At 36.4% G+C, this 17,228-nt stretch overlaps 1 protein-coding gene across 4 annotated transcripts in view; it reads left to right on the forward strand.

Annotated features, from left to right (window-relative positions):
• PAN3 (poly(A) specific ribonuclease subunit PAN3) overlaps nucleotides 1-17,228 on the forward strand; it is a 166,183-nt gene that overhangs the window by 134,075 nt on the left and 14,880 nt on the right. For 3 of the 4 annotated variants that reach the window (XM_012471065.3, XM_064361715.1, XM_064361716.1), the window contains exons 10-17: nucleotides 685-846; nucleotides 1,063-1,179; nucleotides 1,268-1,369; nucleotides 5,275-5,440; nucleotides 6,560-6,650; nucleotides 12,286-12,425; nucleotides 15,148-15,277; nucleotides 16,201-16,265. In XM_012471065.3, coding sequence (XP_012326488.1) covers nucleotides 685-846; nucleotides 1,063-1,179; nucleotides 1,268-1,369; nucleotides 5,275-5,440; nucleotides 6,560-6,650; nucleotides 12,286-12,425; nucleotides 15,148-15,277; nucleotides 16,201-16,265 — 973 coding nt within the window. The remainder of the gene's footprint in view (nucleotides 1-684; nucleotides 847-1,062; nucleotides 1,180-1,267; nucleotides 1,370-5,274; nucleotides 5,441-6,559; nucleotides 6,651-12,285; nucleotides 12,426-15,147; nucleotides 15,278-16,200; nucleotides 16,266-17,228) is intronic. The other variant, XM_012471067.3, reaches the window with a different exon arrangement.

Consider the following 17,228-nt stretch of genomic DNA (forward strand, 5'->3'; position numbering starts at 1 on the left):
TTACCAGTCAGAGGTCAAAAATTATCAGTTGTTTTTTTTGTAGGTCTTTCATGTTTTAAAAATAGTGTTATGTTGTAAAACGTTTGGCAAATATAAAATAGTGTAAAGGAAAGAATAATAATCCTCCCTTTAAAAAGTTACCATTCTTACCATCTGCTATATTTTCTTCTAGTTGGCTTACTATGGCTGTACTACATGTTGGGTTATCTTCTGTTGACTTAAAATATTGTGAGCATTCAAGACAGTTAACAGAATGAAAGTGTAGGTTGGTGTTCAGTTGGAAAACATGATTGTATTTGAAGCATTAAAAAAATACATGTCTTTTTGGATTATAAACCTGATAACATGTTTGCTCTAGAAAAATTTAATTATCTCTAAATGATAAGTCAAATTGTTTATAAAATTATTTCTGAGAAACAAATTTGTATAGTGCTATGAAAGGAAATGTTTTTGAATGTATGAACTTTAGTTGTTCTTTGGTTATTTTATTATATAATGCCTATTTTTATTGATACTGAAGCCAGTTTGTCTTATGGAATTGTTATACATGTTTACACTATTCTGTAATACATGAGCTCACTGCGATACACAAGGGGTTTATAGTAGATACGATTTCTTCTATATTTTTGAGAAAGATTTATGAATGTCTGTATTTTTAAGTGATCTTCCTATGAATTATTCTAGCAGTTCCTACAGAGGTTGACAGCTACCATAGCCTATTCCCTCTAGAACCACTGCCACCTCCCAACCGGATACAGAAATCAAGTAATTTTGGGTATATTACATCTTGCTACAAAGCTGTAAATAGCAAAGATGATCTGCCATATTGCCTTCGGAGGATACATGGTAAGGAAGATACGTTATCTTCTTTTATAATCATATCATTGAGGCTAGGATTATTCAGACCTTCTTGAATATATTATTTAATATATGAATTAAAATTTTTATTTGGAAATTAATACCTCATAAGCAATGTATAATATGGCATTTTCTTTCCATTTCTGATGGAATGCAAAGGACATGTCACTTAGAGTTTATTGTAGAAGAAAAATTGTCTTTCAGGTTTCCGTCTTGTTAACACAAAGTGCATGGTGTTGGTCGACATGTGGAAGAAAATACAACACTCAAATATCGTAACTTTGCGTGAAGTATTTACCACTAAAGCATTTGCCGAGCCCTGTGAGTAACTTGTAATTTGTCTTTCTGCTGGTGAGCTTCATTATTTGAAGCCAGCTTTCAGTAATGATTATTTGTGTTTTATTTTAAGCTCTTGTGTTTGCATATGATTTCCATGCTGGAGGAGAAACTATGATGAGCAGACACTTTAATGACCCTAATGCTGATGCCTATTTCACCAAGAGAAAGTGGGGTAAGAAAAAGATGCAAGCAAACTATATTTTGACAAATGCTTTTGCTCTGTGGAAGAGTAGTTTTCTATTTTAAAATACGTATTGGCTGGGAGCAGTGGCTTACGCCTATAATCCCAGCACTTTGGGAGGCCAAGGCAGGCAAATTACTTGAGGTCAGGAGTTCAAGACCAGCCTGACCAACATGGAGAAACCCCATCTCTACTAAAAATATAAAATTAACCGGACGTGGTGGCAAATGCCTGTAATCCCAGCTATTTGGGAGGCTGTGGCAGGAGAATTGCTTGAACCTGGGAGGGGGAGGTTATGGTGAGCTGAGATCTCGCCACTACACTCAGCCTGGGCAACAAGAGCGAAACTCTTGTCTCAAAAAAATTAAAAACATATAATTTATCCCTGTAATCATTTGACTTAAAGACTGTTTTGTATTAGTCCGTTTTCATGCTCTTGGTAAAGACATACCCGAGACTGGGCAATTTACAAAGGAAAGGGGTTTAATGAACTTAGAGTTTCATGTGGCTAGGGAGGCCTCACAATATGGCAAAAGGTAAAAGGCAGGTCTCACATGGTGGCAGACAAGAGAAGAGAATGAGAGCCAAGTAAAAGGAATTTCCCCTTATAAAACCATCAGATCTCATGAGACTTACTCACTACCACAAGAACACTATGGGGAAAACTGTGCCTATGATTCAGTTATATCCTACCTGGTCCCTCCTACAACATGGAATTATGGGAGCTACAATTCAAGATGAGATTTGGGTGAGGGCACAGACAAACCGTAGCACATTTTAAAAAGAAATACATCAAAGAAATGGAGTTGATGGGCAAGAAGTTAGGAAATAATGTATTTTGCACGTTTACTAAGATAAGATAGATTTTTTTAAGACTCACATAGATATCAATGTTTAAATAACTAGGAATGTGTTAAAATTGTTTTTCTCTTTGAAATGTTTTTCTTTTTTAAAAATATAATGCTTTTCTTAATAAAGGTGACTTCAAAAATTCAGTAGTTTAAAAATAGTCTTTATGGCTTCATTGCCAAAGTATAACCATTATGAATCTTTTAGTACATTTCTTTCCAGTTTTGCCTTGTTTTGTTTTTGTCTCCTTTTGCATTGTTTTGTTTTTGTTTTAACATTTTATATCATATTACATCTTTAACTATATACCCCTAATTTTTATATTCTTTCAACATAATTTCCTTTTTTTTTTTTTTTTGAGATGAAGTCTCGCTCTGTCATCAGGCTGGAGTGCAATGGCACAATGTCTGCTCACTGCAACCTCTGCTTCTCTGTTCAAGCGATTCTCCTGCCTCAGCCTCCCAAGTAGCTGGAACTACAGGCGTGCGCCACCACATCCAGCTAATTTTTGCATTTTTAGTAGAGACGGGGTTTCACCATGTTGGCCACAATGGTCTCGATCTCTTGACCTCGTAATCCGCCTGCCTCCACCTCCCAAAGTGCTGGGATTACAGGCATGAGCCACCGTGCCCGGCCTCTCAACATAATTTAAAGATCCTATTATGACTATATTATCCTTTATGAAATTATTTCCCTAAACAAATGCTTTTGTTTAAAGGTTGGATTCCATGTTCCTTAAGTTTTCAAAATGGAGTTTTAAGTAACTTACTTAAACATGAAATAATTTTCATTTTTGTCCCTTTCTAATATATACTTAAGAATTGTTTTATCATTGAGATTTTGCAAACCAACCAGAATACTTGAATTCTAACAAATGTATATTAAAGGGTAAATGATTTCTGAGAAAAAGTAAATCCATTTTGAGATGTCTATTCATTAATTTATGTATTTGGGGAAGGTTTCAGTGTCTGGGGGCAAGAAAGAAGCATCACATTATTATACTTTTTAATCTTTTTAAGATTTGCTTGACTTGAAAATTAAAGAGGAGGGGGGAAAGATTTGAGTCCAAGTTCTAGAATCTTTCAGATTTCAACTCCTTTAAAAACTCTATAGACAAAAATATATTATTTCTGTTTACTTGTTACTTCGCTTTTTGCATTCTGACAGTTGAAAAAGAAAGTTGTGGTTACATGACTGTTTCACATTTAAAATCTGGTCATTGAGTGTGGTCAAGTTTTTCCTTTTGCTATGTAATCTGTAGACACATGCATAATTTGTGGAAGGGGATGTGGTACAACTTTTCTTGTAGATGACTATAGTTGTTGCTCAAATTTGTTATGGTAATAACACCTGTGAAATGACTGTTGGCTTTAATTTATGACTGTGTTTCTCAACCTCCGCACTACTGACATTTTGGGCTGGATAATTATTTTTGTGGGGGCTGTCTTGTGCATTTCAGAATGTTTATAGTGGCTTCTTCTGACTGGAGGGCCTGGTTTCTGCCTACTGAATGCCAGGAGCAATCCCCTCCACCCCAATTGTAACACCAGAAATATCTCCAGACGTTGTGAAATACGGAGTGGTTTCTGTTGAGAACCGCTCTTTTATAGCATTCTTTTCTAGTAATTTTTTTATCCTAATTATTCTGTTTTTGGTGTTCACTGATTAACATTACTTTTTCATAGAAAGTTGTCCTTTTTTCTAATATTTTAAAGTCTTGTTTGAATAGTCGTAACTTCCCTAACCATACCATACCTGCATGAAAGTCTACTGTTTTCTTATACTATGTAATTTATTATCTTGTCGCAAATGAAAAAATAGCAGAGTATAAGAAATATACTTATTTAGAAAATGAGAAGAATAGCATACCATATAGGGGTTGATAGGAGATTCAGAATGAGTCTATATGAGTAAAACAACTAGAACAGAATCTAGCACACAATAAGCACTATATGTTTGCTGTGAACACCCTGTTTTCTTATTACTACATTTATTAAATAGTTTTACTCAAACTCTTCATAGTCATTTTTGATATTGTCTTGGCATTTATTACCAGTGCCTTTTTTTGTGTCTTCTCACATATTTCCAGAGTGTATTATCTTTAATTCTATCCAAATTGACAGAAAATTATTTTTGAATTTTATATGTGCTTCTTACTGAAAATTTTATTCCAAGCCATAAGTACATATTTCCTATTTATTATAAATACATAATCATTTAATTTTGTTGCTTTTTATAACTGATTCACAAAAGGTTGTTTTACAACAATATGAATATAAGGTTAGCATGTCTTAGCAGCTCACGCCTGTAATCTCAGCACTTTGGGAGGCAGAGGCAGATGGATCACTTGAGCCCAGGAGTTAGAGATCAGCCTAGTCGCAACATAGCAAAACTGTACCTACAAAGAAAAAAATGAAAAAGAATGTAAGGTCATATTCCTTGGAATAATTACAAAATCTTGATTAAATTTATATGTCTCCTTTTCTACTGATTTACAGTATATTAATAATGACCTAGAAAATATTATTTAAAAGCACTTAATGAGTTTACACCTGTGTACTAGAAGGGGCTGAGCAGTGTAAGGAAAGTAAACATTCAACATAAGTGATGGTACAGACTTTTATTTCCATCAAGCCACACAATGAACAACAGCTCTCACATCCCTAAACAATAATACAGGATAGGATTAGCCAACCACATTTTAAGTAGAATAACCTCTACAGTTTATGTTTTTATATTCATTTGGTTAACAATTAAATATAAATTCTTTCCTAAATAATTTTTATTTTTCAATAATTATGTGGTTACAGAAAAGAATATTTCAGTGAGAGTTCTGCTGCTGGTAACAATATAAAAGGCATAATCTCGGACAGGAACCTTTCGGCAATAGACTAAACTTTACACACACACACACACACACACACAAATTGACATGTTGTGCCATGAGTGTACATGACTTGTCTTTTGTAATTTTGGTTTTAATATTTTAGTCTTTTAGTTGATTACTTAAGTGAAGATATCATATTTTGGATTTCTTTGCTGTATAGGTCAGCATGATGGACCACTGCCCAGACAGCATGCTGGATTATTGCCAGAATCTCTTATTTGGGCATATATTGTCCAACTAAGTTCTGCGTTGCGTACCATTCATACAGCAGGTTTGGCATGTCGAGTTATGGATCCAACAAAGATTCTGATAACTGGCAAAACAAGGTACTAGCATTCTGAGTTTTGGCTTTTATCGAGCATCTTACAGTGCACAGCTTAGTAAACACAACGTGATGATTTGTTTTAATTCTGCCTTTTCATATATTCCATCCAGAAGAACTTCTGTGACTTTGAATTCATTTGTAAGCTTTTTTAAAAAAAAAATGTTGAACTCTGAATCAAATACCTGGTTATTAACCAAAAACATTGGAAAAGGTCAGAGAAGTAAATGTGTTAGAGTTAGGGGAATAAAAAAATAATATCAATACCACTTTTCCTTTCTATATAGCACCATGGTTCACAAAGTCTAGCATGAATCAGAATCACCTGGAGGACTTGAAAGACACATATTGCTGGGCCATACTCCCAGAGTTTTTCCTTCATAAGTCTGCACTGAGGACTAAGAATTTGCATTTTTAACAAGTTTCTAGGTGTTGCCGTTGCTGCTTTTGAGTCATATGCTTTGAGAACAGCTGGTACAGTTACCAGTCTTGTCTTCACCTGAGGTTTGAGTTGCTGTAATTTTGAGATTGCCTTGGGCTGCATCGTATAAAGAGCTGAAGATCTGGTACCAGGTTACCTAAGTTTATATCCTGGCTTTGATAGTTAACTATCAATATGCCATTGAACAGGTTACTGCTTCAAATTGTGTTTCAATAACCTTATTAGACAAGTAAACTACTAAGTCCATTCTCCTTATTTATGAGGTACTCCTCATAAGGTTAATGACAGATTTAAATGAGTCAATACATATAAAATGCTTAGAACAGTGCCTGGCACATCTTTTGCAAGTGTTAGAAAGCTAACTAGTTCTCCTATGAATAACTAATAAACAGCTTGGAATGATGAAAAGGACACTGACCTGTTAGTCAAGAGATGTGAGTTATAGTTCTGGCTTCATCAGTTTCTGACTTTTACAATTGTAGGTATATCACTTGATATCTCTGAGCCTTAATTTTCCTGTATCTAAACTGGTGGTTGGTGGAGGTGGTGTGGGGAAGGGTGGAAGTTAAACTCAGTTCTGAGAGCCTTCCTAACATTTTGGGAAATGTTACTTTTCCATGAATATGTAATTTTTAAAAAACTTATTTTAATTCTTTTCTTTAAATTATCTGGTCCTTAAAGGTTGCGAGTAAATTGTGTTGGAGTTTTTGATGTTTTAACATTTGATAACAGTCAAAATAATAATCCATTGGCATTAATGGCCCAGTACCAGGTGAGTAAGAATTAACGTGGATATTTGCTTGTTTTCCTTTTTTAAGGCTTGTTTTCATTTATTAAAGACAAATTTTGTTTAAAGTATTTCAATGTTTTAAGCCTAGATTTCAATTGATTTTGGGGTGGTCTCTACGCAGACTTTGAGAGTGTATTTCCCCTTTCCTCCCCTCTCTTTCTTTTCTTCCTTTCCTTTCCCCTCTCTCTCTATTTCTTTCTCTCACTTTTCCTTTTTTTTTCCTTTTTCTTCTGTCTTGCTCTGTCACCTGGGCTGGAGTGCAGTCAGCTCACTGCAGCTTTTGAACTGGGCTCAAACAATCCTCCTTCCTCAGCCTCCCATGTACCTGGGACTTCAGATGTGCACTACTGTGCCTGGCTAAAATTTTTTTTATTTTTATTTTTTGTAGAGATGGAGACTCATTATGTTGCCCAGGCTGGTATTTCTTAACCAGTATGATGAACTTAGTGTAGCGACCTTGTAGGTTGGAATAAACAGAATTCATGACAATGTCAGAGACTCTTTTTTTTTTTTTTTGAGATGGAGTTTTCACTCTTGTTGCCCAGGCTGGGATTACAGGCATGCACCACCACGCCCAGCTAATGTTGTATTTTTAGTAAAGACAGGGTTTCTCCATGTTGGTCAGGCTGGTCTCAAACTCCCTACCTCAGGTGACCCAACCACCTTAGCCTCCCAAAGCACTAGGATTGCAGGCGTGAGCCACCGTGCCCAGCCTCATGACAATGTCAGACTGTTCAAAGTGAAAATGTATTTATGTGATTTAGGAAATGTGTCCTAAGTATACATAGATTAAAATAGATTAATCAAATAAATGGATTATATTAAATGATACCCTTCTTTTTCACTTCTTTAATTATACCTATTATTTTTACTTTTAGAACATTTGTTTGACTACCAGTCATAAAATTTTAGAAATGTTTTCAGAGGTTTGTTGTTGGATTGCCAAAGTAATTTTTTTATTTAGTCAGAACCTATCACTCACTTCTTATACATTACTAGTATTTGATTATTGTTTGACTTCATTTTATTAGTGTTGATTTAGGCCCCATGATGTTCTTAGCTATTTTGCTGTTTCTTACTTCTTAAATTCGTAATGTATTGAAGAATAAGAAGATATTCCTTCAAGCATTAAGAATAGTTGCTTTAAGCCTGGCATGGTGGTTCACACATGTAATCCCAGCACTTAGGGAGGCCGAGGCGGGTGGATCACTTGAGGTCAGGAATGCGAGACCAGCCTGGCCAACATGACGAAATCCTGTCTCTACTAAAAGTACAAAAATGAGCCGGATGTGGTGGTCCACCCCTGTAGTCCCAGCTACTGGGAAGGCTGAGGCAGGAGAATCGCTTGAACCTGGGAGGCAGAGGTTGCCTTGAGCCGAGATCATGTCACTGCGCTTCCTGCCTGGGCAACAGAGCAGGACTTCGTCTCAATAAAATAAAATGAATAGTTGCTTTTGCCTTGATTACTCTGCAAGTAACAGAACTTAAATATGTTATTCAGTTTGTATTGGAATGCTTCACATTAGGATAGGCAGCTGTGATTTTAAGACAAGTTTAGTTCTTTGTGCATAAGAAGTTTTTGGGTTTTTTGAACATTTATTAACTTACTCTAAGGCAGAATCTCTTAATTACGTGGAGAAAAACCTGACCTTTCCGTTGTTCTTCTCTGTTCAACTTATTTTGTTTAAAGTTTTGAAAGATTTTAATTCACTCATAGAATTTCAGAACAAAAAGGATAAAATGAGAAGTAGAGTCTAATCAGTGTTTAGTATTTCAGTTCATGCATAAATTTCTTTTGCTGGTAAACCACAGACAGTACAGTCCCAAAGACTTGCAGGCACTCATTGCATTCAGTTGTTTGCAGATGTTTCACATCTTCCTTCCCCTCTGCTTGTGCCCACCTAACCTCAACAGCAGCCAGGCCTGTCCTGGTTGATAGCTACATCTAGTGGGCAGTACAGGGAGGAATGTGATTAGTTCTTCCCCCAACCCCAGCAGCAGCATTCTGTTCTTTTGCCTGGGGGCATTTGCTCCCTCTCATCTAGGGAGGTTGTTTCTTAGCTACTCTCATTCTTGTCTTCTGTCCTACACTTAGTGCCTAACTAGTCGACTCTGATTAATTTCTCTTTATGACCTTTATGCTTCCAAAAGTGACTGATTATTGACTGTTAAAGTACTGGTAATCTACATACACTTGGATATACATCCAAGCAGATAATATTAAATTTTTGAAGGAAAATTACACATTTTTAGAACCAGTGCCATCATCTTCTAATGTAAGTATATAGAAACCCCTGTCTGCATTAAAAACAAAAAGAAACCACATGTATTCCTCAGTCTTTTCTCAATAGAGTTCCTTTTCAGGTATGTTATGGGTTGTGTAGTTACCTCAACAAACAAAACTTTTCATAAGAAAAAAAAAGTCTGAGTTGCAAACAACCAACTTTATGTAAGCATTTAGGGCAACTTATTAATATTTGTAAGTCAGAATCTGCCTTCATTCATAAAATCAGGCAACCTTCAATTATCACCTCTCTTATTTTTTTTCAGCATCAAAGGATATATATTAAGCTTTCTTTTCTTTGGGTGTATATGTGTAGCTAATTTTTTATATAGCTTATTATAGTAAGATACAGGAAAGAATTAAAGACAATCCCAAAGGCAGAGTATGATTTTACAGAGAAGAGGATACATGAGGAGTGCATTGTTTCTTGTAGTCTATTTTTCATAGTCTGTTTCAGACACGTGAATAGAGACTGACTTTGAGTAAAATGGACATAAGTAGAGCCATAGATAGAATCAGAGAAAGAAATCAAGAAATCAAGAATCAGGAAGAAACTGAAAATCAGTTGAGGGGCAAACCTCCTGAATTCAACAAATGGGGGGAACCAGATGGAGGTAAGAAGCAAAATAACAAATGGAAAATTATTTAGCTGAGAAATAAGGAAAGGAGAGTTACTGAGTTTTATGGTGTTAAACTCTCAAGATTTTATTAACTCCTTTTGTTTAAAAAATCAACTCTGATTTAGTCTGTGCTATATCACACATGTACATTATTTGTAAAAGTGAATGTTCTCTCACCTTGAGTCAGCTTTAGAGAGGTGGTGGGATATACTAAAAATCAGATGTTTTTATTTTTTAAACCTATCTAGTTCTTCAGCTCTCTTGGACCATTTTGGTTTTCTGTCTCATAATAGAGAATAATGGAATATTCTGGGAGGGAGGCTTAATAATACAACATCAGTTCAGGGTGGAACCAAATTGAAAATTCTAGTTGGAAGACTTCAAGTATTGGTACCTGCTGCTCAAACACGTGATAAATAGCAACAACCTTTGGTATGCTTTGCTGGATACTTTGGATTGAATCGCCCATAGAAATTTATAGTTGGCATTTACATGTACTGATTTCTTTTGGCTGAGATTTCTGTAATTTCATGAATATAGCTTGTACTGTTTTACTTGATCTAAAGTGTAATTGAGAGTTCATCACAGTGTCCTCCAGCAAGCAGAAATGATGGCAACAGTAATTGTACTCCTTCCCATGCTAGTTTCTCTCTTGCCATTCTAGGCTCCGGACTCTGTACCACCAGTGAAATCTAAAAAGTTTTTTGGCATGAATCTTTGGATCTTTTCCAGTAGATTTAAAGTAGTTTATCTACCTAATCAGTTTTTCTCCTTACCTCATGTTCAGTTCACAAGTGCTAGTTTTGGATATTTTTTAGTATGAACTTTTAAATGTTATTTTAGTCATGGAGTTTAACATCTTTTTACTCATTATTTGGGTAGGGTGTTGTTAAGGATAACCATAAAATGCTAGAATTTCACTAGTGATTGCCTTAAAGTTACAACCAAACCAGTGGTTCTCAATCCTGGCTGCATATCACAATCATTTGTAGAAGCTTAGAAAAATACCAATATCTAGATTTTTACCCAGACTAATTATACCAATATTGGGACCAGGGGATGGCTACTGGATGATTTTTGTTTTGTTTTTAAGCTTTTCAAGTGATGATAATGTATAGCTAGGCTTGAAAATTCCTTATGATAAACTAACACTCAGTAAATGAACATGTTAATAATTTAGATGAGTTCTCATGGTTTTTTTTTTTTAAAAGAGTCTCTCTTTGTTGCCAGACTGGAGTGCAGTGGCCCCATCTCTACTCACTGCAGCCTGCGCCTCCTGGGTTCAAGCGATTCTTTTGCCTCAGCCTCCCGAGTAGCTAGGACTACAGGTGTGTGCCACCACACCTGGTTAATTTTTGTATTTTTACTAGAGATGGGGTTTCACCACATTAGCCAGGATGGCCTTGATCTCTTGACTTCGTGATCCACCCGCCTCGGCCTCCCAAAATGTTTGGATTACAGGCATAAGCCACCCCAACCCGGGCGAGTTCTCAGATTTTAAAGATCTGCCGAAGTCTGTTGTAGAAATTACTTCAGGTGGTTTCATGTTAACTCTGAAGTACTCCATTCTCTAAGGCTTGTGGTTGTTTATAGGTTCCTGCCAATCAGGGCCACTTGGGATGACCATACTGTTTCTTGGAATTAAAATAGGTGATGAAGGACTTAATTCAGCCAGCTGTCTTTTGAAAATCCTTCTAGAAGGAAAGCCTCAGAGTGGTAAATGTTGAGTGGGGAGGTTTTAGGAAAGCAGGTGGTGGTTCCAGAGCTCAAAGATCTGTTACAGTGTGAGTGAAAATAGTCTATTTGGAAACAAAGATAGATGGGATGTCATTCGTAGAGGTTTGCAGCATTTTTATGTTCTAAAGAATTTGCACTAAAATCAGGTTAATGCTAATGTTTGTATAACTTTTCTTCAGATAATTCTTCACATTCCCATTATATTCTGGGAGTTACAGAAAATGAGAAAAGTATGTGTCTTAAGTTACAGAGGTTATAGCAAAGCAAATGTATAGTAACTTTAAATTTTTTGTAATAGAGAAGAATATTAGCTCTATTTAAATAAGAAAAATCTAGAAAGAAAAACTTATAAAAGCAGCAATTTGTAGTTGGCATGTGAATTGCTTAAAGTTTCTTAAAGCGTGGACCTAGAATTATCTTCATCAGAATTACCTGGGTGCTTTAAAAATGTTGAACCATTTTCTGGACCCACCCAATGAGAATTTCTAGTGGAAAGGCTCAGAAGTCGCCTTTTTAATAAGCTTCAGGTTATTCTGAGGAATACCAATACTTGAGAACCCTGCCTGCAAGCTTATTTGTAATGATGCTTTTTCCATTTAGGCAGTAGTATCAGTGTATTAAATGAGTACCTATGAGGCTGGGCGCGGTGGCTCACGCTTGTAATCCCAGCACTTTGGGAGGCCGAGGTAGGTAGATCACGAGGTCAGGAGTTCAAGACCAGCCTTGCCAAGATGGTGAAACCCTGTCTCTACTAAAAATACAAAATATTAGCCAGGTGTGGGTGCGTGCCTGTAATCCCAGCTACTCAGGAGGCTGAGACAGGATTGCTTGAACCCAGGAGGTGGAGGTTGCAATGAGCCGAAATCACACCACTGTACTCCAACCTGGGCAACAGAGTGAGACTCCATCTCAAAAAAAAAAAAAAAAAGTACCTATGAAATGAAAAGTAAAAGTTATATTTATTCTTTCATGTCAGCAAGCAGATCTGATATCATTAGGAAAAGTTGTGTTGGCTTTGGCTTGCAACTCTTTGGCAGGAATTCAGCGAGAGAATTTACAGAAAGCCATGGAACTGGTGACAATCAACTATTCCTCTGACCTGAAGAATCTGATTTTGTAAGTTTATATATATGATAAATTGTGTAGAATGATTATTTGTGATAAGACAGAGGTTTTTTTTTGTTTTGTTTTTAAGTGATTGTTTTGGTTCCCACTATTTAAAATCAAGCAAAATAGAAACTTTAGTTTTTTTAAATTTTTATTGCAAAGTAAATATTTCTTAGATAAATTGATAAACCAGTGTGTTTAAATTAGTTATTGATGTTTTAAACATTTGGTTAAAGGGCACCCAGTAGAAGTTTGTTGGTATCCACTAGCTACATATGACCTTTTAAATTAGTATTAATGAAATTTAAAGTTTACTTCTTCAGTTACACTGGACACATTTCAAGAGCTCAGCAGCCACATGTAATTACTGGCTAACATAATTGGACATAGAATATTTCCCATATCTCAGAGTTCTGTTGGATAGTGCTGCTCTAGAGAGTGTGAAAGCTATTATGAATAAACCTCAGGTGCAATCCAGTCATGTACTCTGGCCAAAATACCCATTCCGGAAGGAAGTATGTGGAGACCCCAGTGCTTATGCTTCAATATTTTAAGATTCCAGAGAATCCTTGAATATCGATTTGAGATGAATTTGGCTTAAGAGAAAATCCATTGTGGACTACTGTCACCCCAGAAGGACTTCACCCTAAGATATAGCTACTATTGGGAGATCCCAGAGGGTGGGCAACCACAACCTTTATTACAGTTACGAGCTATAATAGAGAAGAGGTGCTAATCAACAGTCTCTTTTAGCTTACAGCTGCCCTTTCTGATCTTTCTGTGTAGCCCTGGATGATCCAGTTTCTTTTTGGACCAGCCCTGGGGTATGGAATTGGGGGATGGAGGGTGGGATTGCCCACCTGTTCTTTGTTACACTGGCATAAATGTTCTGCTTGTGACAGCACTGAAAGCCAGTGGTTGTCTGGATCCTACTCATAATCAAATTCAAATAAGATGATTTATCTTCTCAATAAATATACTTGTTTTATATATGATCACAACAGTGATTCCTAGCCTTAGTTTGCAAATACCTAGGATGCCTCAAATAATTTCAGGTTATAATTTCTAAATTTTCCTTTTAAAAAAAGTGGGGATAGAGGACATAAAAATAACCAATTAGCCGTATGTTAATAATTATTGAAACTGGGTGATGATACATGGAGATTCATTATATTACTGTTCTACTATTATAAATGTTTGAAATTTTCTTCAATAATGAAAGAATAAACAAAAAAGCCATACTTTAATAATAACCACAAACTAAAATTTATGGAATAATTAAACCATGTATCAGGCCCTTTCAAACTGCTCGATGTGAATTAATTCTTTTAATTCTCTCAATGACCCTGTAAATTAGGTGCCATTATTGTCCTATTTTAGAGATGACAAAACTGATCCATAGAGAGAAAATAACTTGCCAAAGTCACATAGCCTATAAATAACTTTAAGTATGATTAGCAGGGTACAAATATGTCCATAATTACAGATGAATTGCTAAGACATAGTTTATTCACGTGGGTATAACTATTCATTTATCCAAAAAAGAATGACAGTACTATATGCCAAATGAAGGATACTTTGAGGTGAACAAACTTCTCACCTTCTGGAGCTTACACCCTAATGCGAAGAGTTAATAAACAAAAACCAGTGAGATATTTTCAGGTAGTGATAAGACCTGTGAAGAAAATAAGACAATTAAAAGCAGAAGAGTGAAGGAATAGGAGGCTGCTTTCATGAGAAAGGGCAGAGAATGGCTTACCTATAGAATAAGCAGCAATAGATGATTGAGAATCTTTGTGTTCTAACAGGTAGCCCTTGAAATATGTAGTATTTTCTGCCATTGTTGTAATGATAGAAGAAATTTAACTGGTTCCTTGTGATGTGTGTTACTCCATTTCTCAGAAATGAGTATGTTATGATACCTTGTAAATTAAGCTGCAGAGCAGAGGATAGCTTCTTAAAAAGTTAGGCTTATTCGATTTAGCAAAATTGAAAACCCAGTTTTAGTTTTGAAAATTAGTCTTTGAAGAGCAACAGGAAAAGCTTCCCACCCCATACCCACCCCTTTTTAGTCCTCTCAAAAAAGTTTGCAAAAATCCTCTCTTTTTCTTATTTTTGTTTTTTGAGATGGAGTTTTGCTCTGTTGCCCACACTGAAGTGCAGTGGTGCTATCTCAGCTCACTGCAATCTCCGCCTCCTGGGTTCAAGAGATTCTCCTGCCTCAGCCTCCTGAGTAGCTGGGATTACAGGCACCCACCACCATGCCTAATTTTTAGTAGAGATGGAGTTTCACCATGTTGGCCAGGCTGGACTTAAGCTCCTGACCTCAAGTGATCTACCTGTCTTAGCCTCCCAAAGTGCTGGGATTACAGGTGTGAACCCTGCACCCAACCTGTAACAATCTTTTCATCTAGCTCTATTGTAAAGAAGGGTTTGAGAATGGAAATGGGTAAGTGCAACCCTACTTCACTTTGCTTTCTCATTTCCATAATATTGAAAATGTAGAGAAGAGACATGTTTACTGCTTCTCCATTGGCTTTTAAAATTTTCCAGAGGAATGAAATAGAATATTTAAGTTTTAAGAATGAACTTGACTTGCATGAATTAAAATGTTTTCAAAATTTTGTATGCTAAGATGATGGCAGCGGAAACAGCTGTGTGTTTGTGGGTTATCTGGTTTTTTTAAACTGCATGTTGGACATTCAAGTAATTCCTCTTTTATCTTGGATAGGTATTTATTGACTGACCAAAACAGGATGCGAAGTGTAAATGACATCATGCCCATGATTGGTGCTCGATTTTATACTCAATTGGATGCTGCTCAAATGAGAAATGATGTCATAGAGGAAGACCTTGCAAAGGTAAAGAGTGTAATTTTTTTTTTTTTTTTTTTTTGAGACAGAATCTTGCTTTGTCACCCAGGCCAGAGTACAGTGGCTCTATCTCGGCTTACTGCAACCTCTGCCTCCTGGGTTCAAGTGATTCTCCTGCCTCAGCCTCCCAAACAGGCACACACCACCACAGCCAGCTAATTTTTGTATTTTTAGTAGAGAAGGGGTTCACCATGTTGGCCAGGCTGGTCTCGAGCTCCTGAGCTTAAGTGATTCTCCTGCCTCCGCCTCCCAGAGTACTGGCATTACAGGTGTGAGCCACCATGCCTGGTTAGTAAAGAGTGTAATTAAAAGAATATACACATTGGTGGCGCATACATGTAATCCCAACTACTTGAAAGGCTGAGGCAGGAGAAGCACTTAAATCTGGGAGGCAGAGGTTGCCGTGAGGCGAGATCGTGCCATTGCACTCCAGCCTAGACAAGAGCGAAACTCTGCCTCAAAAAAAAAAAAAGGAATGTACACATAACTTGCATCTGTGTGTATAAATAGATACAGAATAATAATTGTACTAAATATCATGCCTTATTTGCTAAGATTGCAGATTTTTTTTTTTTTGGCGCTGAATGTTTGGTATTTTAATTTCTTATGTCCTTTGGACACTCTTTTCATGGCTTTGCTACAGTCATGTGACAGAAATCTTGGTTTCTCATGTGAGTTACTTTTCCAATTCCTATAGACAGCTCCATAATCTTCTTGAGTACTATTATGAAATTCATTTCATAATAGTGGACATGTTGTGTTTGTTTAAAAGTATAACCAAAAGATGGGGATGTTAGGATTTATTGTTTAGAGGTAATATTGGTGCAGTTTACCAGTTTTTGTAAATTTTGGCTTTTATATTCAGTAATCTGGAACATTAACATTTTTTCTCTTTTTAAAATATTTTATAGGAGGTTCAAAATGGAAGACTGTTTAGGCTCCTAGCAAAATTGGGAACAATCAATGAGAGGCCGGAGTAAGGATTTACAGTATTTTATATTTTTAATCGAGAGCATTATTTTACATAATAAGAATAAGTATGCCTGGTTTTATTTAGAAAAAGAAAAATTCTCATGTGAAGCGACCTTAAGATTGTGTTATCAGTGCTGTTTTTAAGCGCAGCCTAGATGTGGGGGTGTCCTTATGAATTTTACACACATATATAACATATATACATACAGAAAATATGCTGTTAGAAATCTCTTGTGGTTTGCACATGAGGAAACATTTTATGATTAATACTACCTCTGCTTTATCTTCTTTTTGAGGAAAAAGTTTCATATCAGTTTACCCTGGTCAGTTTAGAGACTTGAGAAACGTTGAATTGTTCCATGCCTCTTACCTTCTTTCTGTTAAAGTACACGTTTATTTTTCGAGACAGAGTTTCACTCTTATTGCCCAGGCTGGAGTGCAGTGGTGTGATATTGGCTCACCACAACCTCTGCCTCCTGGGTTCAAGTGATTCTTCTGCCTCAGTCTCCTGAGTAGCTGGGATTACAGGCTTGTGCCACCACGCCTGGCTAATTTTGTAGTTTTACTAGAGACGGGTTTCTCCATGTTGGTCAGGCTGGTCTCGAACTCCTGACCTCAGGTGATCCACCCGCCTCAGCCTCCCGAAGTGCTGGGATTACAGGCATGAGCCACAGTGTCTGGCCTAAAGTACACTTTTTATAGCTATCATATCAGTGACATTGGAAAAGCATCACCATTTTACACTATTTGTCATTTAGTCCCACCTCATTTGTAAGTTAAAGTTAACCATATATACATAAGCAGAGTTGATGTTTGTACTATATAACTGTCAAAGACAGGTAGAACAGAATATGCAGTTATTACTATTTTTTAATTATACTTTAAGTTCTCGGGTACATGTGCAGATTGTACAGGTTTATTACATAGGTATACACATGCCATGGTGGTTTGCTTCATCCATCACCCC

This window comes from Aotus nancymaae, unplaced genomic scaffold, assembly GCF_030222135.1.
Source record: "Aotus nancymaae isolate 86718 unplaced genomic scaffold, 86718_ANA_hifiasm-v0.15.2.pri h1tg000043l, whole genome shotgun sequence".
Lineage (NCBI taxonomy): Eukaryota > Metazoa > Chordata > Mammalia > Primates > Aotidae > Aotus > Aotus nancymaae.